The sequence below is a fragment of the Capricornis sumatraensis genome, chromosome 1 (assembly GCF_032405125.1).
Source record: "Capricornis sumatraensis isolate serow.1 chromosome 1, serow.2, whole genome shotgun sequence".
In the NCBI taxonomy this organism is placed as follows: domain Eukaryota; kingdom Metazoa; phylum Chordata; class Mammalia; order Artiodactyla; family Bovidae; genus Capricornis; species Capricornis sumatraensis.
In genome coordinates this window covers 189243959-189264085 of record NC_091069.1, presented here as the reverse complement: position 1 = coordinate 189264085, position 20127 = coordinate 189243959, and the positions used below count along the sequence as shown (strand labels likewise).

At 55.8% G+C, this 20127-nt stretch overlaps 2 protein-coding genes across 2 annotated transcripts; one reads left to right on the top strand and one right to left on the bottom strand.

The window, feature by feature from the left end:
- The first annotated feature begins 1148 nt into the window (after positions 1-1148).
- VWA5B2 (von Willebrand factor A domain containing 5B2) lies at positions 1149-13916 on the top strand. The gene is made up of 21 exons (XM_068977936.1): positions 1149-1258; positions 1829-1934; positions 2163-2307; positions 2394-2564; positions 4501-4720; positions 4901-5058; positions 5586-5717; positions 5948-6072; positions 6458-6613; positions 7251-7361; positions 7674-7882; positions 7971-8082; positions 8538-8723; positions 9622-9793; positions 10242-10555; positions 11046-11235; positions 11338-11694; positions 12647-12784; positions 12880-12963; positions 13037-13281; positions 13368-13916. Exons 3-21 carry the CDS (start codon positions 2169-2171, stop codon positions 13914-13916), a joined length of 3768 nt encoding a protein of 1255 aa, XP_068834037.1. The 5' UTR covers positions 1149-1258; positions 1829-1934; positions 2163-2168.
- A 310-nt stretch (positions 13917-14226) lies between these two features.
- Positions 14227-19695, bottom strand: ALG3 (ALG3 alpha-1,3- mannosyltransferase). The gene is made up of 9 exons (XM_068979510.1): positions 19500-19695; positions 17521-17620; positions 17280-17427; positions 17010-17170; positions 16363-16483; positions 15608-15813; positions 15390-15466; positions 14664-14808; positions 14227-14524 (listed from the first exon to the last, which is right to left on the bottom strand). The coding sequence occupies exons 1-9, from the start codon at positions 19693-19695 to the stop codon at positions 14362-14364; spliced, it is 1317 nt and encodes a 438-aa protein (XP_068835611.1). The 3' UTR covers positions 14227-14361.
- Positions 19696-20127: the final 432 nt, after the last annotated feature.

Sequence of the window (20127 nt, the reverse complement as noted above, 5' to 3'; positions counted from 1 at the left end):
GAATCAGGATAGAGTAAATAGACAGGAGTGAGAATGCCAAGCTTAACTTGAAAGCCCACTCCCCACTGACTGCCCCCCACTCCCAGGTCTCCTCAAGCTCTCTTTGCAGAAGGTGAGTGTGGCCACTGCAAGAAAGTTTGCATGGGTGACACCAGACATGGTCACTTTCCCAGGGGTTTTGGGGGAAGATTTTATGGACTTTCCTAATCTTTTGCAGCATAACGCTGTCAGTCCAGCCGATAACAAAAGAACCTGATTACAGGCCGTGGGGATGTTTTCTCCTGCAGGTGCTGCAGTGATGTGGTTGGGGTGGAGATCATTTCTATGATGGGACAGTCTACAGCCACCAGAAGGCTCTGCAGGTTGAAAGGCCTCACTTCCAAGGTGGTGGGCAACTGAAGGTTCCTGGAAGTTATAGCCTGAGAGGGCAATCCGCCAACCCTCCCCATCCCCAGAAAAAAGTGGGGAGATGGCACTACAGTGGTGGGAAGGTTGGCAACTGGAGGGGGAAGAATCGCTGCAGTGATGGGAATCCCTGCATGGAGTGGACTGAAGTGGTCACACTAGCTGAAGACACCTGCAGGATGGGGAAGGTTTCTGCAGTGATGAAGGAGCACTCTGCAAAGGAAAGGGTCAGGCTTTTGGGATGGGGGTCCTATGGTGATGCAGCCCTGGGGTTTGCTGCGGTGATTAGGGTCTCTGCAGTGATGAAAAGTTGAACCATTGTGGGGGTGAGGGGTGAAGAGGGTAGAGGTGGGATAATCGGGGTAGCTGGAGTTGCTGCAGTGCTGGTTTGGGGGGCCTGCAGATTGAGCCCTTCTGCTGCACCTGCAGAACGCCTCGTTTCCGGAAGGACGGAAAGGGCGGGGCCTCAAAGGCCCGGGTCTCGCACTGATGCTGGGCTGTGCGGCGGCCGGGATGCGGCTCCTGCACTGCGGTGCCGGGTCTGGCTGGAGCTCCAGGGGCTGGAGCGGCCGGGGCTGGCGCGGAGGCGGTACCGCTCCCGAAGGGGGCGGGGAGCAGCAGCCCCGCCGCAGCGGCGGGAGGGGCCGAGACCGGCTGGAGGGGCGGCCTTCCGAGCGGGGGCGGGACCGGCAACCTTAGGGCCGACGCCCCTGTGCGGACCCAGAGCGGTCGCAGCGGGAGTCAAGAGCGGGCGCCTCGCAGGCGTCCAGACTGAAGGCAGCCCGGGGCGCAGAGGCAGCACCACCCAGCCCAGTCCTGTCGTGCCGCCCAGAACTCCGCAGAGGACGCGACGGTGAGGCTGAGGCTGCCCGCGGGGAGGGGGATGATCCCTAGACCCAGCCTGCAGCATCCCCTGACAGTTCGGCTGTGGGGGCAGCGGCGACTGCAGCGTCCCCCCCTCAACCCCCATCCCAGATCAGTTCTAACAGGATGGGGAGAGGTGTCCTGGACAGATCCTACGGAATCCCCCGGCCACCTCTCCCGCTCTTGCCTTCGTAAGACCCCTTCCTTTCCCTTCCCACTTTGTTCTTCCCAACCGAACCCCCTCCACTCCGGCCTGCAGCCCGTCTCAGCGCCCCTCTCAGTTGAGGCGCCAGAGAAAGACTGCAGCCCTTTGGTTCCCCATCCCACTCTGCCCCTGCTAACCTTTGCTGGGCTAGATGCACCCAGAAGGATGCTGGCCCTTTAAACCCTTGCTCCCCACCCAGAGCATCTTCCGTCTCTCCACCCGCGCCACTTCCAACAGCTGGCAGCCGCGGGGAGCCCCGGGGGGCCGGCAGGTACTGGGGTGGCGGTGAGGCCCGGGAGGGGGTAATGGAACAACTGTGACACCCCACTCCCTCCACCCGCGCCGCCCCTCCAGGAGCCAGTGAAGGGACTGCTGGGCGCCCGGAGCTCCAGTTAAACATTAACCCTCCGCTCCCCGGTCCCCGTGCTGCCTGCAGCTGCGCTCCTCCCGGGCTGCCCAGGTAACCGGCGAGGATGCCCATCTCGCCTCCGCCCCCACCCCCCACCCCCGGTCTCCCTCCCTTCGCCACCTGTCCGCCAGGTCGATTCCCAGGGCTCAGCCTCGGGCCCCCAGCAGGTCCTTGTCCCCGTGCCGGAGTTAAAAATCTCCCCGCCGGTTTTCAGGAGGGTGGGGCCGGGCGCCCCGAACTCACCCTGCGCACCCCTCATAGAGCGCCCCCTCCCCCAAGGGCACCATGCCCGGCCTGTACTGCCCCTCCAGCTGGACGCCGCTGCCCCTCACGGACTCCTGGGTCCGGGCCTGCGCCAACGGACCCTGCCTCAGCCTGCGGGCCCGGCTCACCTACCACAACCCGCAGCCGCAGCCGGTGGAGGGTGAGGCCCGGGCCGGGGGCGTGGGGTGGTGGACAAGCGCCGGCCTGGCAAGGTCCAACATCGCCTGTGCCCTCATCCCGCCCCAGGCGTGTTCGTGTATCCGCTGGCGGAGGCTGAAGTGGTTTCGGGCTTCGAGGCGGAGGCCGCGGGACGGCGCGTCTCCTTCCAGCTGCAGAGCCGGCGCCGCTCGCAGGCCGCCTGCTGCAGTGCTCTAGGCCCGGCGCTGGGGGCCTCAACGCCCCGCCGCTGCGCGCAGGGTGAGTCCCGGGCGCTCCCCGCCCCATCTTCTGGTAGCAGACGCACTGTGCATCCCACCCCTCTGCAAGCACCCGCTCTGCATCCCACCCCTCCCTGTCCCGTCCCCCCGCCCCGCTCCCCGTCAATGTTTTTTCATTCATTGATTCACCCTTTCATTTGACGTTAGAGGACTGGGCCCCTGACGCTGACCAGGTGCTGGTGGGATGTGAACCAGGCCTGATCCGAGGCTTGCAGCCAGGTGGACAGACACAGCAAGCAGTCCACAAGGCTCTCCCCTCTGGAGCTTTCGCTCAGGGGCCTGGGACGGTGTTTTGGTCATCTCTGAGTCCCAGCATCTCTCAAAAAAAAAGTGACCCAAAGGGGCTCAGAGAGTGCTGGGTGAGGAGATAGAAGCCCTCCTCTCTGCTAGGATTCCTGGCTCACACTCCATTCTTTTATTTATTTGTGCGTTCACTTGATTCCTACACATGGGGTTTACTATCTGGGTAAGAAGAGAGATAGAATGCAGTGGTGTTGAGAGCTGGCACAAGCCGAGCAGGTAGTTGGAGGATTAAGGGAGCTCTGGGCTGAGGCCTCGGGAATATTTCAGAGAAGGTGAAGCCAGCATTTGACTGAAAGGAAGGGTGGGTTGTAGTAGGAAGGTTAAGAGGAGAGAAAAGGCACTCTACTCAGGGGCAACGGTGTAAGCAAAGGTTCAGAAGCAAGTTATACAGGGTAACGGTGATAAAATGCCTCATGTTTATAGTGATTCACGGTTTCAGTCACTGGTGTCACCTCCTTTGAATCCAGAGAGGTAGGTAATGCAAGTGTGGTTCTCCTTCCCCCTCTAACAGATGACAAGAGTAACAGCAACAGCCTTTTACATATTGGGTGCTTCCCAATTATTGTCTCATTCATTCCTCACCACAGTCATATAATTATGACTCCCATTTTATAAATGAGGAAATCAAGGCTCCCCTAAACAAGAGAGTTACTAAACAAAAGACAGAATCAGAAGTCACAGAGCAGAGACTCAAAACCTGACACTGTGTTCTCTTCACTGTATCAGGCTGTCCCAAGCCTCAGATGCTGGAGATAGAAGCCCCTTTCGTCCTTCTTACCTTCATTTCTTCCTTCCATTTTTTTCTCCCCTTCATTTATTCAGCAAGTATTTTTCAGAAGAATGGGTAAATGATCATCCTGGGGAAATGAGGCTCAGGAGGGCTATAAAGGTAGGCTGGGGCCCAACCATGTAGGGTTTTGACTGCCACCTTAGACACCTGGCCATCTTCCCTTTAGCAGCAGCGGTGCTGCCCATGATATCACCAGTCCCCAAACAAACCCCTTGGTCTAAGTAAAATGGAATACTTGGTATGCAAATATCCTCTAGCCAGCTTCCAAATAGATTACTGTTCCTGAATTCCACTTGGGCAGAAAATTCTGGAACTACAAAAAAAAAGAAAAAAGAGAAGAAAATTCTGGAGCCACAGCTAGTGGGCAGTGGGGAGTCCTCAACCCTCAACCATTCATGTGCAGGGTATTTGTGAGCAAGGAGGGTCCCAGGCAATGGGAGATGTCAATAAGCATTCTTTAGGGAAATGAGGCCTACGGGTTGAATAGGCTGGAGCAGGTAAAGAAAGAGAGGCAGAGGGTATGCGTCCCACAGGACCTTGGGGGTGGTGTGGACATCCCCCTTCTCCTCCTCAGCTTTCCATTAGCAGTGATGTCACTTCTGCCTTTCCTGATGACAGCCAGATCCTTCTGCCATCAACTTGCCTCTCCTTCTACCACCATTCATCTCACGCCTCCATCTTACATCACCAATACATTAGCCCAGCATCCTTCCAACCTCACAGAGTTCTCCTTGCCCAAGCTCCCTGACTGTGCCTGCTCCCACCCTGTATTCCCCCATCTCCTCTGCTTCCAGCCCCCTCTGATCCCTTTCCTCACTCATAGGTCATCTTGTCTTGGATCTGGCCCAGGCCCGGTCCACGCTGGTGCTGCCCACAGGCCTCATCGCCGCGGCCGGCACCATGACAGTGACCCTGCGGAGCAGCCGGGAGCTGCCCTCCAGGCCTGACGGGGTGCTTCACGTGGCTTTGCCCTCTGTGCTCACCCCTCTGGCCCCGCCAGGCCCACCGGGGCCCCCCAGGCCTCCGGGGCTCTGTGACGACAGGTTGGGCCTATGGTGATTCCCTTCGTCCCTCCCTCGGCTTCTCTGGGTCTAGTGCGGGTGAGGGGGCCTTGGCAGGGTGTCCCGGGGGGTTGGCAGGGTGGGAAAGGGCTGGAGCCAGTCAGCCAGAGGGGCTAGGGACCCTGGTAGTGGCCGAGTGACCCTCCTCATGTTCCTTTCCAGCCCCACCAGCTGCTTTGGAGTGAGCAGCCCTCAGGGTGAAGGGCCAGCCTGGGAGGAGCCAGCTGCTCCTCGGGATGTGTTCCTGGGCCCGGCCCGTTGCCCTGCCCCGTACACCTTCTCTTTTGAGATGCTGGTGACTGGGCCGTGCCTGCTGGCAGGTGGGTATCCCTCCCCATGTAGCTGACTGGGAAACAACTCAAGGCTCAGGGATGGGAGGAGCAGAGTACAAAGAAGATGGGACCTAAGACCTAGGAACCTCTAGTCTCCCAGTGGGATCATCCGCTGGCTACTTCCACGCAACACTCACACCTGTAGGTTTAACGATGTCATTTCTTTACATTCCACCCCACTCACCAGTGAGAAGAGCAATGCTTACAATGAGACCAGTCCAAGTGATGAAGTTGAGTTTCCTTGTGCAAAAGGTGGAGGAGAATGTTAAATCAGCAGTTGTTGATACAGAACTGTTTGACCAGCCAGGAACACACCTGGGATGTCCCCTCCCAGACCGTGAAAGCAGGCAGACCCCCCCTTGTCTACCCTATAGATTGGACTCTGAGAGCTGAGCTGAATCAGTCACGATCCTGCCCCCTGCCCCCCATTATTGTCTGGGAAGGTGATATTAGTGCTCTTGGGACTAGCTTAGGATGGCGTGATCATCACCTCTTCCTGCCTCTAACACCCTCAGGACTGGAGAGCCCCTCTCATGCTCTTCGGGCTGATGCCCCACCTCATGCCAGCTCTGCAGCCACCATCTGTGTCACACTGGCAGAGGGCCACCGCTGTGACCGGGCCTTGGAGATCCTGCTGCACCCCAGTGGTGAGAGACTGCGGCACATGGTGGGCTAGTGCTGCCTGCTTCAGCACCACCTGGGGAGCATTTTTCAATGATTTCTGGGCCCAGAGCCAAACAATTGAGTCATTGGTGAGGGTGGGCCTGGCAGTGCAGGGAGGCTGAACCTGCAGAGTTCTCCCAGGTTGGTGGGGCTGAGTGCTTGGGGATCTAAAGACGGGAGCTTCCCTGACAGAGCTGTGTCCCCTCCTCCCCAGAGCCCCACCAGCCCCACCTGATGCTGGAGGCCGGCAGTCTGAGCTCAGCAGAGTACGAGGCCCGAGTGAGAGCCCGTCGGGATTTCCAGAGGCTGCTGCGAAGGGACAGTGATGGGGACCGGCAGGTATAATGGCCTAGGGTCCTGGCCTCACCTCTGGCTGCATTAATGCAGGAGGAACAGGGGAGCAGGCTTAGGTTGGGATGGGCAGGAGGCCTCTACTCTCAGTGGGAGCTCTCAGTAGCTGCTACCACTGAGACAGGCTGATGAGTTCTATCACAGCAGGCCCACGCAAGTCTCCCTGGAACGTGTCTCAGAGGATGGGGCATAGGACTGACACAGGCAGAGGACAGCCACCTGCCTCTGCCGTTGCCTTTATTCAGATGACACAAAAGGGTGCCCTGTCTGGGTGGATTGCATGGACAAAGGTCCCAGAGCTAAGTCCTGCTGCCAGCCCAGGTGGGAATTTCAGGAAGCCTGGCCCAGGATGACTCGGGGCTCCCGTGCTCAGGTGTGCTTCCTGCAGCGACGCTTCCACAAGGACATCCTGCTGAACCCTGTGCTGGTGCTGAGCTTCTGCCCGGACCTGAGTTCCAAGCCCGGACACCTGGGCACAGCTACACGGGAGCTCCTCTTCCTGCTGGATGGCAGTAGTGTGGCACACAAGGCCTGTGGGGCAGGGTGTGGGTGGGCTGGGGGATGGGCGAGGCAGTGGGTCTAGGTGGGCTGGGGGCTGCCTCTCAAAGACACACACACACACACACACACCTACCTCTCTCCTTCTCATACTCACACACATGTTTCTCCCAGATTACAAGACCCACCTCTCATACATAAATTTACACTAAGTGAAAGTGAAAGTGAAGTCACTCAATCATGTCCTACTCTTTGTGACCCCATGGACTGTAGCCTATCAGGTTGCTCCATCCATGGGATTTCCCAGGCAAGAGTGCTAGAGTGGATTGCCATTCCCTTCTCCAGGGGATCTTCCAGACCCAGGAATTGAACCCGGGTCTCCCGCATTGCAGGCAGATGCTTTACCATCTGAGCCACCAGGGAATCCCAAATTTATACTAGGTCACACCTAATCCCAAACCCCAGGGTTCACATGCACCTCCACGGTCAAATGTCTCTCACAGGAACTCAGAGTTGTCCGTGCACGCTGGGGTCTCTCTCACAGTCACACACTTGTGACTGGGCCTTGATCTGGGCCTTGCCCAGATTCCCTCATCTGGCCCCTCATCCCTTGTTGATCTTGGCGCCAGTGGGGCCTGCCTCACCCTGCCTTCCCTGGCCCTCCCCAGGATGCCATTGTTTTGGCTGTGAAGTCACTCCCGCCCCAGACGCTCATCAACCTTGCCATGTTTGGCATCTCGGTGCAGCCCCTCTTCCCAGAGAGCCGGCCTTGCAGTGATGTGAGTGTGACCTAGGGATTTGGGGGTCAGTAGAGACATCTCAGGGGCTTCTCAGGTGGCACAGTGGTCAAGAATCCACTTGCGAATGAGGAGATGCAAGGGACACAAATTGGATCTCTGGGTTGAAGAGATCCCCTGGAGGAGGAAATGGCAACCCACTCTAATATTCTTGCCTGGGAAATCTCATGGACAGAGGAGCCTGGTGGTCGACAGTCCACAGGGTTTGCAAAGAGTCGGAAACACCTGAGTAACTGGGTGTGCACACAGAGTCCTCCCAGCCCGGTGTGCCCAGCCCAAGCCTTCTTCCCCCAGGAAGCTGTGCAGCTGATCTGTGAGAGCGTTGAGACGCTACAGGCTGTGGACGGCACCCCAGATGTGTGGGCTGCTCTGGACTGGGCCCTGGGGCAGCCCCAGCAAAGGGCCCACCCTAGGCAGCTTTTCCTGCTCACCGCTGCCTCACCCGTGGCCGCTGTGACCCACCAGACCCTGGAGCTCATGAGGTGGCATAGAGGGGCAGCCAGGTAGGATAGAGTGTGCAGAGCCAGGCTCCTGAGATTGGGCCCCCAAAGAGGGCTGCTGAGGCCACAGCTGCTCCCCTTCTCTTGTCAGGTGCTTCTCCTTTGGCTTGGGGCACGCCTGCCGCCAGCTGCTCCAGGGTCTGTCTGCTCTCAGCAGGGGCCAGGCCTACTTCCTGAGACCTGGGGAAAGGCTGCAGCCCATGGTGAGCTTGAGCCTGGGCCCTGCTCCCTTCTCCTCAGGGTCCTTCTCCCAAGTGGCACTGAATCTGAAACAGATCCTGGTCAGGTTGTGAGGTCTCCAGGCACCCTGCTGTGGGGTGCTGCAGAAGGCCAAAGGTGTGGGGGACATGGCCTCTGACTACTCCCCAAACCTTGTCCTAAGTTGTGTCCTGGTACTGAGCCATGTCTTTGAAAAGCCTTGCCCCATCCACATGGCACAGGCCAGGAGGACAGTTCACACTAAGCTTTGAGGACTGAACACTCCGTCTCCTTGCTTGTTCCTACCCGTGTTCCTCCTCTTGACCCAGGCCTGCCCCTGCCCTGCTTGCCTCAGCAAGGTGCTGGGCAGATAGCGGCAGCAGAAGGGTGGCCTCCCCTCTCCACTGGCTGTGTGGCACCTTTTTCTCTCCCGCGGGCTCCCTCTGGTCATTCCTCACAGCTGGTGCAGGCCCTGAGGAAGGCACTGGAGCCCGCGCTGAGTGACATCTCTGTGGACTGGTTTGTTCCGGATGCAGTAGAGGCCCTGCTGACACCCCGGGAGATCCCCGCGCTCTATCCTGGGGACCAGCTTCTTGGTTACTGCTCACTCTTCAGGGTGGACGGCTTCCGGTCCCAACCACCGGGGGTAGGCCCGGGTTGGGGGGTGGTGGGAGGTGGGCCTGGGATGGCTGAAGCCCCTGTGTCTCTTCAAAACCCATTTCCTAAAAAAAAAAAAAAAACACAACAAACCCATTTCCTCTTCCCGGTGCTTCTCTCTGCCAAACTCATCTACTGCTACCCTCTAGACTTCCCCAGGGACCAAACTGGGTCCCTCAGGTGACTGCAGCCTGCCTCCCTCATAAGATCTCCCACTGAGCTGTCCTACAGAGTGATGCCTTTGGTCACCAAAGCACACAGAGAGCAGCACCAGCAATAGCTTTGAGGTTTTTGTTGAAACCTGCTCATTGTTTCACACGGTGCCCTACAAAAAGCAACATTTAGCTTATTTCCTGTAACACTCAGGGCCACACAGGGCATCGTCTTGATGAAATCTCAGATCCCAGTTCTGCTGTGTACTGACCATCTGATTTGGGGCAAGTCAGTCAACCTCTCTGAGCCCCTTACACTTTTTCATAGGGGTGTTTTAATTAGAAATTCATGACTTGCACACTGTTGGTAGGATACTTGACACAGAGGTGGAGTTGGATACATGAGTTATTTTTACTAGGAAAAGCTTTATCTCTCTAGAAGAACCAAGCATGCTAGCTCCTTTTTGATTGGGAGAGCTGTAAAATGGACTGTTTGCCTTTTTCCCTGGCTGCCAGGAAGCTCAGGCCCAAACCTGAAGCCCAGTCATAGCAGCTCTAGTAACGCTGTGGTCGGCATATATGTTTCCTCCTTTCTTAGTACTGGGTTTTCATTTCTGCTTTATAATCTTTATCGCCTCTTGCAGTGAGCCATCTTAAATCCTGTTTGGAAAAAGATAGAGTGTACAACTATAATCAGGTTTTTTTTTTTTCTCCTCAATGTCTATCCCTCTCCAGGGCCAAGAGCCTGGCTGGCAGAGCTTGGGCGGCTCAGTGTTCCCATCCCCAGAGGAAGCACCATCTGCCACCAGCCCTGGCACTGAGCCCACTGGCACCTCAGAGCCACTGGGAACAGGCACTGTGTCAGCAGAGCTGTCCAGCCGGTGGGCTGCTGGGGACTCAGAGCGGAGTGAGTGCCTGTGTGTGTGTGTGTGTGTTAGAGGGGAAGTGGGCGGGGTGTGTGTGTGTGTGTGTGTGTGTGTTTGTGCTGGGGACTCAGAGCGGAGTGAGTGCCTGTGTGTGTGTGTGTGTGTTAGAGGGGAAGTGGGCGGGGGGTGTGTGTGTGTGTGTGTGTGTTTGTGCTGGGGACTCAGAGCGGAGTGAGTGCCTGTGTGTGTGTGTGTGTGTGTTAGAGGGGAAGTGGGCGGGGGGGGTGTGTGTGTGTGTGTGTGCGTGTGTGTGTGTGTGTGTTTGTGCTGGGGACTCAGAGCGGAGTGAGTGCCTCTGTGTGTGTGTGTGTGTGTTAGAGGGGAAGTGGGCGGGGTGTGTGTGTGTGTGTGTGCGTGTGCGTGTGCGTGTGCGTGTGTGTGTCTGTCTGTGTAGCAGCCAGGGCTGGGATCTGCTCTACTTCTCCATAGGTGCTGATGCTCTGACAGACCCAGTCACGGACCCCGGACCTAATCCCTCTTCTGACACAGCCATATGGCACCGCATCTTCCAGTCCTCGTACATCCGGGAGCAGTATGTGCTCACCCACTGCTCTGCCAGCCCAGAGCCAGGCCCAGGCTCCACAGGCAGCAGTGCATCCCCCGTCTCCCAGGGCCCGGGCTCCCCTGAGGGCAGCACTCCCCTGGATCCCCCTTCTCAGCAGGGCTGCCGAAGCCTAGCCTGGGGAGAATCTGCCAGCTCCCGCTCCTGTCCCCTGCCTCCATCCCCACTGGCTCCAGTCAAGGTGAGATTCCATCCACATCCCACCATATCCAGCAAACGTTTATTGACCATTGGCTGTATGCCATAGATTGTGCAGTGGTTATTATTAAGTCTACTTGAAAAAACAGAGAGGTGATGATATATAATGATGATACCATGCGACACATGTTGACAAGCACAGAAGCATGACAGTATGGGGGTTCAGAGTCAAGGTGACTAACCCTGTCTGAGGAAGTCGGGAAAGCAAGAGCCTCCTCTGAAGAATAAGAAGTCAATCAGGCAGAAAGGGGAAAGACCTGAGTAAAAACAGACAAGCCCATGAGTAAAATGGGCTTGTGAGATGACATAGGGAAGGGGGCCAGGGGCCAGAGGAGCCTGGCCTCACCTCTAAGGGTGGTGATCAGCCATCTAGGGTTTCAGACAAAAGGGCACATGGCTAGTCGTGTGTGTATGTCTGATCAGGCTAGGAGCTCTGCACTCTTTGACCAGTGGACTCCACTTCTCAGGTGCAGACTGGGGCTTTGAGTGCTGAGGTGCTGGGCCGTCGACGCAGAGTGGCTCTGGCTGGCCGAAGCCTCTCATCCCCTCAAGGCCGAGTGAACCCAGTCCCTGGACGCCCCCGGCACCCCTCTCTAGGTGTAGCACCCGATGGGCCAGGCCCTGAGCCAGGGCAGCAGCTGGGACAGGGCCTGGATGACTCAGGTAAAGGTTATGGGGAAGCTGCGTTCTGTCACCCAGGAGGCTATGGGGAGGTGGAGCCCAGGGCACCACGTGGCCCCTGCTCCTACCATTGTTTCTCCCCAGGAAATCTGCTCTCCCCAGCCCCCATGGACTGGGACATGTTGATGGAACCACCCTTCTTGTTCACCGCTGTTCCCCTCAATGGGGAGTTGGCTCCTTCAGCAGTAGCACAGCCTCCCCAGGCTCCACGCTGCCATGTGGTGATCCGGGCCTTGTGTGGGGAGCAGCCCGTGTGCTGGGAGGTGGGTGTTGGGTTGGAGACGCTGTGGGGGCCTCAGGATGATGGCTCACTGCCTCCGTCACCCCCCGAAAGAGATAATGCTTGGGACCAAGCACTCCATCGACTGACAGCAGCTTCTGTGGTTCGGGACAATGAGCAGCTGGCTCTTCGAAGAGGGGGTGAGACCAGGGCTGACTGGGGTGAGTTCCTGGTGGGCGCAGTCAGGGCTCAAGGAAACCATACGGGGCAGAGACTGGCAGAGGCATAGGCCTGTGTGATCCCTCACTGTACCTCACCTCGCTCGCAAATGATTTGAGGCAGCTCACCCACATTATCAAGGAAAAAAAGTTAAGCAGGGTAATGTGAGGGGAAGGGATAATAAAAGGAAACAGAAAATGAGGTTATATTAAAGATATACACTATGAGGTTATGTACCTTTGCAAGCAGGGGACCCAGAACTGGCCAAGTTTCCTAGCAGCCAACAGAGAGGGAATTTCATCTTGTAATGATTCACAGTGCCCATAATGTAAAAACAAATCTCTCATTTAGGAAGATTATTAAAGTTAAAATGTCAGTTCTTCAGTTGCACTAGCCATGCTTCATATGCTTAGTGGAGACTCTAAGGAATAATACACACTGGATCCCGTGGCTACCACACTGGATCACGCAGATGCAGAATATTTCCATCATTACAGAAAATTCTACAGGGCAGTGCTGAAATGAGTGGATGGAAAAGGCACCACTCAATGCTTCCTCCGGTTTGTGTCCAGAATGTTGCATTTGTGGGTAGCCAGGGAGCCTAGCCTTGCTAATAACAAGGTGGTTGAGCATTTAGCCTAATCACTTCTTGTCAAAGTTGAGGAGTCTGAGCTGGCCCCAAGAAGGAACTCCATTCTGTTCAAAAGTGGACAGAGGGCTGGGAATTCCCTGGCAGACCAGTGGTTAGGACTCCACGCTTTCACTGCCAGGGCAAGGTTTGATCTCTGGTTAGGGAACTAAGATTCCACAAGCCTCAAGGTGCTGGCAAAAAAAAAAAAGGACAAAGGAAGAAACCATGGCATTATGGGAGAAGTTTTTCTGTGAACCTCTTTGTAGAGTGGGTGGTGGGCATGCACACCCTCCCAGCCCACATGCTGCTGCTTGGTTTTGTAGGTCACGCCCGGAGGTCCTGGCTCCGAGCCCTTCAGACAAGTAAGGTCAGCTCTGCCCCTTCTCGCTTCACCTGTCCTGTAGCTGTGGACGCTACCACCAGGGAGGTCCTACCCTCAGCCCTGCAGGTGCAGAGCTCAGGTAAGCAAGGTCTGTCCCAGGTGGCCTCCCAGGAGCCAGTTCTCACCTCACTGGCCACCTCCCCAAACTTCTCCCTATCTTCTGTGCCCGTACAGAGCCAGCTGAACCTGCCCGTACCCCTCCGATCTCTCAAAGCCACGTAGATGCAGCTCCTTTCCCCACAGCTGTCCACTCTAAAGGTAACACTCACATTTGAGGAAACGGAGTAGGGAGCAGCAGGCTTAGGGACCACCACTGAACGGCTCCAGTCAGGACTGAAGGGAGACTCTCTGGCAGGTGGCTGGGACCCGCAACAAACTGGCAACTCCAGTTCTGCTTTGCGGGACCATGCAGCCCCCATAGGAGGGTCTTATCGCCCGCTTCCCCGGCCTCCCTCTCGGATCAGCCTGGGCCGTTGGAAGTCCAGGGGCCCAGACAGCCACAGACTCTGCAGCCCCAACACGGGCCAAGTCAATGACAGCAACAGTGAAGGCAGCGGCCATGACTACCTGCCCTTGGTGAGGACTCGGGAGGTGGAGGGTGGCGCTGCCAGGGCCAGGGCGCCGCCTCAGCTCGCTTCTCCCCCCACCTCCTCTCTCCTCAGGTGCGCTTGCAGGAGGCGCCCGGCTCCTTCCGCCTGGACGCCCTGTTCTGCGCGGCGGTGCGCATCTCGCAGGAGCGCCTGTGCCGTGCCTCGCCCTTTGCCGTGCACCGGGCCAGCCTCAGCCCCACCTCGGCCTCCTCTCCCTGGGCACTCCTAGCCCCCAGTGCTGGCCAGGGTGGCAGCGCCACAGCGGCTTGCAGCCCGTCCCCCAGCTCGGGTTCCGAGGGTCCGGGCCAGGTGGACAGTGGGCGGGGATCAGACACTGAGGCCTCAGAGGGGTCGGAAGGGCCTGGTGGTGCTGACCTGCGGGGCCGGACTTGGGCCACGGCTGTGGCGCTTGCGTGGCTGGAGCACCGCTGTGCGGGGGCCTTCGGCGAGTGGGAACTGGCAGCTGCGAAGGCTGACTGTTGGCTGCGGGCGCAGCACCTGCCCGACGGCCTGGACCTGGCCAACCTCAAGGCTGCAGCCCGTGGTCTCTTCCTGCTGCTGCGTCACTGGGACCAGAACCTGCAGCTCCACCTGCTGTGCTACAGCCCCGCAAACATGTGAGGGTCACCCACTGCTCCGGCTGGCACCCCCTCCAACCAACTCAAAGTCACTGCCACCCAGAGCCGGCCTCTCGGTGCTGGGAAGGGGTGGGCTGGCGACAGCCTGTCCCCACTGCTTCTCATTCCCTCCACAGAATCCTCCTGCCCCCACAAAAAGTGCCTGCCTGTGCTCTCTCTTGCCCCTCCCACCCCCTGCCCCTGCCCCTTCCCCTCTGAGCTCTGTGCAGTTGCAGCAGGAGGGGAGAGAGCCACAGCCCCCAGATCCTATGCAATAAAGTGCCTCTTGGGACTGTCTTAATGAGTTCTTTATCTGCCACGTGCCTGTCTCTCACAGCTCGGTCCAGGCACCTCCACGGAGGCTGCAGAGGAGACTTGGTTTATTGGGAAGGGCAGAGTCCATCCCCATCCGGGGTCCCGAGAATGGACTGGAAGAGAACAGCTGGGTCTCAATGGGCTTTCTTGCTGTGCGGGATGGTCTTGGGGAAGGGCTGGGGGCCCAGCCAGAGCTGCAGCAGGATGACTGCATGGCATGCATGCAGGGTGGCAGAGCTGCAAGACGTGGATGGGTATGTGTTCCAGGAGAGCTCGATGAGCCCCAGCACCAGCAACCTAGAATGAAGAGAGAAGTTTTGGGTCTCATCCTGTCTCTAGGCCTGCAGCTCTTCAGCTCACCCACTGCCCCTCCGCGGTCATGGCCTTGGGATGAGGAGCTTCCCACCCCTGTCCCCAGGGCTGTCCCAGCCAGTACCTGAGCAGGTGAGTGAGCCAGCGGGCAGGCGTGGCCCACAGGAGGTAGGGCAGTGTGTGGAAATACCAAACGTAGAACTGGTAGTGAAGGGAGCGGCTGAAGCAGATGCCAATGAAGTTGGAGGTGAAGAGGGTAGAAACAATCTGTAGGCGGTGGTCAAGGCCAAGGGCAGGAGCAGAGGGGTAGGGAGATTTCAAAGCAGGGAGGACAAAAGTTTGGGGGTGTCTAACAGCACCTGGCTCTGTAGTTCCTAGATACATACTTTTGGGCACATTTCTGAACCTCTTTGGACCTGTTCCTCAGTCTGTGTGGAGGCAATAAAATCTAGAGCTGTAAGGCCTAGGGAGCCATCACTCACTAGCTGTGTGACTTTGGCAAATTGCTTAACCTTTTAAAGCCCTAATTTTGTCATCTGTAAAATGAGGATAAAACAGTTTCTTGTGAACTTTAAACATATGTAAAGCTCTTAAGATAGCACTAAGCAGAGGGTGCCCCCTCATAATGGTAACTCAGTGATATTTAGAATTAAGAATAAAACATGCTTAAATATGTAAAGTACTCAGCACAGGGTTTGGTACAGAGTAGGAGCTCTACAAATGGACCCTGTAGCTATTACTGGAGCCTCCTTTCCCTCTCCCAGATCAGCAGCTGTCCAGGGTTAGTTGAGCAGGACCCTATCTGCACCTGGAGAGGGCAAGACTTACCTTCCCATGACTTAAAGGATATGGTTGGGTGTGAGGGGCTGGGGTGGAACCTTCCTTTTGGAGGGATCCTTTAGCAGCGACAGGATACCTTCCCCTGTCCTGGGGAGGAACCATTGAAGACAACTTATCAAACCACCATAGTGGGCCACACAGAGCTCAACATGTCCCAAGCAGCCCCTAAGGCCTAGGCCCTTCACTCCTTCCCCTACGTCTGCCCAAGGAACTGCCCCGGTTTCTCACCTGTGCCACCTGCAGAGCGCAAAGAGCAAGAGCACGGTGAGGTGGGCAGTCAACAGTGCCAGGTGGAAGGCACGATGCAGGAAGAGGGCCTCGGGGAGAAAGCGCCAGTTCACTGTCCAGCGGAAGAGAAACTGGCGGCCAAGGTCAAAGGAACGGGATAGGTAGCCGACGGAGTTCTTCAGCAGGAAGGGCAGCCCTAGCACCACCTGAGGATGAGTGTGACATCAGCACAGCTGCCCAGGCTCACCCTCAGCCTCATGCTAATCACTGAGGGGAGGGGGGATAGGGTATAGATCCCAGAGATTCCCTAATTGCCACTAGGAATAGCAAGAAAGCCAGCCCACCCACCCAGACCAAAATCTTGGGCCAAAAAGGCCAAGGAAGGACGTAATAACAGTGCTTTATATTTAAATTCATCTAGTCATAAATGTGTTCTTGCCTGGAGAATCCCAGGGATGGGGGAGCGTGGTGGGCTGCCATCTGTGGGGTCGCACAGAGTCGGATACGACTGAAGCGACTTGGCAGCAGCAGCAGCAGTCATAAATGTGCACAGCTAGAACGGTTCTCTGAGACCATCTAGTTCAACACCCTTGTTTTACAGCTAAAGAAACCAAAGTCTAGAGGTGGCGGCTGTCCAGATCAGAATCAACTCCAAAACTCTGTCCCCTGGCTTTGAGGATGTCTCAAAAACAAAAGGAGTCCAGACAGAGTGGCCGCCACTTCATCAGAAAGGGGACAGGGTAAGGAGGGAATACCTGAAGGGCAGCACAGATGCCCAACTTGGGGAGGGCCCCACGGAGGCCAAATTTCTTGAGGAGAAGGAATAGTAATCCAGGGGCGAAGAGCAGCACATTCATCTTCACAGAGACTGCCAGGCTGGAGTGGATAGTGGGGAGGAAGAGTGAAGATCAGCTTCATCAGGGCCATGTACCCCCGACCATCACCACAGCAGCTCCCCATTCCCTGCCAGCAAGCTCCAGACAGAGGGTGAGCACTCATACTCAGAACCTCTGGAGAGGTTAAGGCAGCCTGGGAAGAGGCTGGGATAGGGAGCTGATACATTGTCTCTACACTCAGACTGAGCTACAAATAATATATTGAGTACTTAGAAAGTGCAACTGACCAACTCCAACCACAGAAGCAGCCTGGAGGAAACAGGATAGGAAGAGGGTGGTGTGTGTGCAGGTGCCTGGGGATGGAGACTTTCTACACATCCTGGACTCGCGCAGGCGCCTGGGGATGGAGACTTTCTACACATCCTGGACTCGCAGGATGCGAGTGCAGCCCTTAACTGACCTGCACTGTCTGGCCACTCCCTTACTCCCTCTGCTGCAGAAAACTGGGGAGAAAATGATGGAAATACAGAAAATGAAAGAAGGGTCCACAAGGGAGGGGTGTTGACCTGAAACAGCAGCAGCCCCAGCTCCAATGCTGGGCGAGCAGGAGGTTGACACTGAGGAAGAGCAGCACCATGGCCACTGGATCATTGAAGAGCCGCAGCACGAAGATGGAGTGGACACGATAAGAGGCACAGCACATGAAGAAAAAGACGAAGGGAGGTACCTGAGAGGTGGGCACAGTGGGGGACAAGGTCAGTTCACCAACCCTGAACCATCCCCACTCCCCAGCCCTCCCAGTCTGGGGGGCCCTGTTCCTGGTGGCGAGAACTCACCTTGCAGGTCTGGTGGTAAATCAAGAAGACAAGCAGCAAAGTGGCCAGGTAGAGCACAGCAAAGATGTGCTGGGCCATGCGGATGTCAGTGCCTCGGTCAGTGGCATAGTAAAGCCCCATAAAGATGTACACAAAGCCAGCTGGGTACCTGGAAGAGAAGGAACATGAGCCCAGGTCAAGCTATTCAGCCTGTCATCCAGCCAGTCCCTCCCATCCTCACTGAACCTCTGACCCCACTCACACAAGAGGTCCAGTGTCACCTTGCAGTTGAGTGTAGTCATAGGTGCCATTGATGACGCCCTCTACCTCAGCCATGTAGGCTTTCCAATCAATCTCTGTATCTGCAAAAGGACAGGATGACGTGATTACTTCACGGTCCAGAATTGCTCTGCCTCACTCCATCGAAGCACAGAGTTCCAGCTCATTCTTGGGATTTCTATCGTAATCCCATCTCTAACTGATCTATTCTCTGCATGAACCCAGGTATCTCAAAATCAAACATGTCTGTAATGGAACTCAGAACTTCCCACTCCAAATGTGGTCCCCTTCCTGGATTCCATGAATGGCACCATTAACCTCTCACTTGCCCAAGTCACAAACCTGGGAAACATTCTTGATACTTCTCTTTCATTTCCAACCCTCAGTCACCAAGTCCTGCCTATTCTTCATCCTAAATATCTGTCTCATCCTTCTCCGATCAATTGGGTGTAACAATCTCTAGCCTCAATGGTGCAATAGCTCGCTAATTAGGCTCCCAGTTTCCACTTTCACTGCACTACATTTTATTGTTCACCCTGCAACCAGAGAGCTCATCCTATAATAGAAACATCACATTTCTCTGCTTAAAACCCTTCAGTGATTCCCCACGGCTCTTAGATAATAAAGATCAAGTTTTTTTTTTATTATTCCCATTTTTAGAAGAGAAAACTATGAATTAATGAGATTAAGTAACTAGCTCAAGATCAGTAAGCTAGGAAGGGAAGAGTTGAGATTGGCACACATGGAGCTCTAAATTCTTTTATTTTTTTTCTTGAGCTCTAAATTCTTAATCATCATACTATCTCCTTAACACAGCTTAGAGATACCTTCATGATGTGAAATCTCATCTCTTAGTACTACCCTCACTTGATTTCTGTGTTCCAACTCTAATTATTTCATTTCTTCAAAGGAAGTAGACTTTCTCTTTTTCAATGGGAGCTCTTTGGAACAGGATTCTCTCCTAGAGTATAATCTGCCCCCCACCCCTTTCTCTCTTTCCTTGGGGAACTAGCTCTTATTGTTGGAAAAGGACTCTAGGAAGCCTTCTCTGACTCCTCAAGTCTGGCTGAAGTGCCCACCTTTGTCCATTATAGAACTTTGTCTAGTACCATTATGATGAATATAATGTAATGTAATTTTCTGTTAACTTATCTTTGTCCAGGTCTGCATACACAAGTAGGAAATCTGTCTATCTTTTTCACCACTATACCCTTGGCACCTAGTATGGTGTTAGCCATATAATAAGCACTTAGTAAATATGTAGTGAACTAACTGTCTTTAGCAAATAAGCTTTAAATCCAGTGCTTTCTGCCTGGAGAGGAGTGACCAATAATGCCGAACTGACTGTAACAAAATGCTATCACAGAGAAAATACTTCGAGACCTCAAAATTCAACAGATGAGGAGACTGAGACCCAGCAAGGCATGTGACGTGTCCAAAGCCATAGAGTCAAGCAGCTGCTGCTGCTGCTGCTGCTAAGTCGCTTCAGTCGTGTCAGACTCTGTGCGATCCCAGAGACGCCTCCTACCAGGCTCCCCCGTCCCTGGGATTCTCCAGGCAAGAACACTGGAGTGGGTTGCCATTTCCTTCTCCAATGCATGAAACTGAAAAGTTAAAGTGAAGTCGCTCAGTCGTGTCCGACTCTTAGCGACCGCATGGACTGCAGCCTACCAGGCTCCTCCGTCCATGGGATTTTCCAGGCAAGAGTACTGGAGTGGGGTGTCATTGCCTTCTCCGCAGAAAAGCAGCAGCAGCCATTAATTTGGACCCAGGTTTTCTGGGGAAGATTAAGATCGAGTTTGGTTTTCTGTGGAGCAGACTTTGGATTTGGGTAAAAGATATTGGTCTGCAATTGATGGCTGAGTGGATCAGGGTTTAAGTTTGAGTTCCGAATGTGGGTCCCAGTTTTTATTGGGGGTTCGGTCTCCCTCCCCCTCTTCCCCTCCCCCTCGGCGCACTCACATGCCACCCTGTGAATGACCCAGAAGGTGATGCCCACCTCCGCCAGGCAGAGGCAGGCGGCCAGCAGCAGCGTGTAGCGCGGTTCCAGCAGCAGTATGCGCCTCTCTTGCCAGGCGCGCCGCAGCCACTGCGCGCACAGTCCAGCTGCCCGGGTTGCGGGACCCTCCCGGCCGCGTTTCCGCAGGCCTGCCGCCATCTTGCCGGTGCGCCGCTCTTGTGGGCCCGCTACCCCGGAAGCCCGACTCTTTGGTACTTAGGTTCCGCTCCCAGCGCCACATGTCGCAACGGACTGAGCGCAGACAGTTGTCTGAGTCCTTGTTTACGCCTCGAAAATTTCCTGCTTTCACATCTGTCTTCCCTGATGGGAGTACACACTCCATACGAGCAGGAATAGTCTTACTCCTCAGTACGTACTTAGCCCTGGGCGCAAAGGCGCTAATGTGAATCGAACGTTTGTCCAGAAAAGTAACGTTTCTTTCTGCCCGCGTCTTGTCTCTTCCGCAACTCCCCTCCCCACCCCTGCCCAGCATAACACTTCGCCCGTGTTGATATCTGCGTTCATGCCCGTCTTCCTTGGAGAGCAAGACCCGTGGCCGCACTACTCCCGCCAGCCCTCAGAGCCTTCCAG

Excerpts from the sequence above, each read along its gene's own strand:
- VWA5B2 (XM_068977936.1), top strand. The coding sequence starts at position 2,169 with ATGCCCGGCCTGTACTGCCCCTCCAGCTGGACGCCGCTGCCCCTCACG. Across the intron at positions 2,308-2,393 it reads GCAGCCGCAGCCGGTGGAGG|GCGTGTTCGTGTATCCGCTG; the intron begins GTGAGGCCCGGG and ends ATCCCGCCCCAG. Across the intron at positions 12,964-13,036 it reads CACAGCTGTCCACTCTAAAG|GACTGAAGGGAGACTCTCTG; the intron begins GTAACACTCACA and ends GGCTCCAGTCAG.
- ALG3 (XM_068979510.1), bottom strand. The coding sequence starts at position 19,695 with ATGGCGGCAGGCCTGCGGAAACGCGGCCGGGAGGGTCCCGCAACCCGG. Across the intron at positions 15,467-15,607 it reads GCGCTCTGCAGGTGGCACAG|GACAGGGGAAGGTATCCTGT; the intron begins GTGAGAAACCGG and ends GTTCCTCCCCAG. Across the intron at positions 14,809-15,389 it reads CCAGCCCCTCACACCCAACC|AGATTGTTTCTACCCTCTTC; the intron begins ATATCCTTTAAG and ends ACCACCGCCTAC.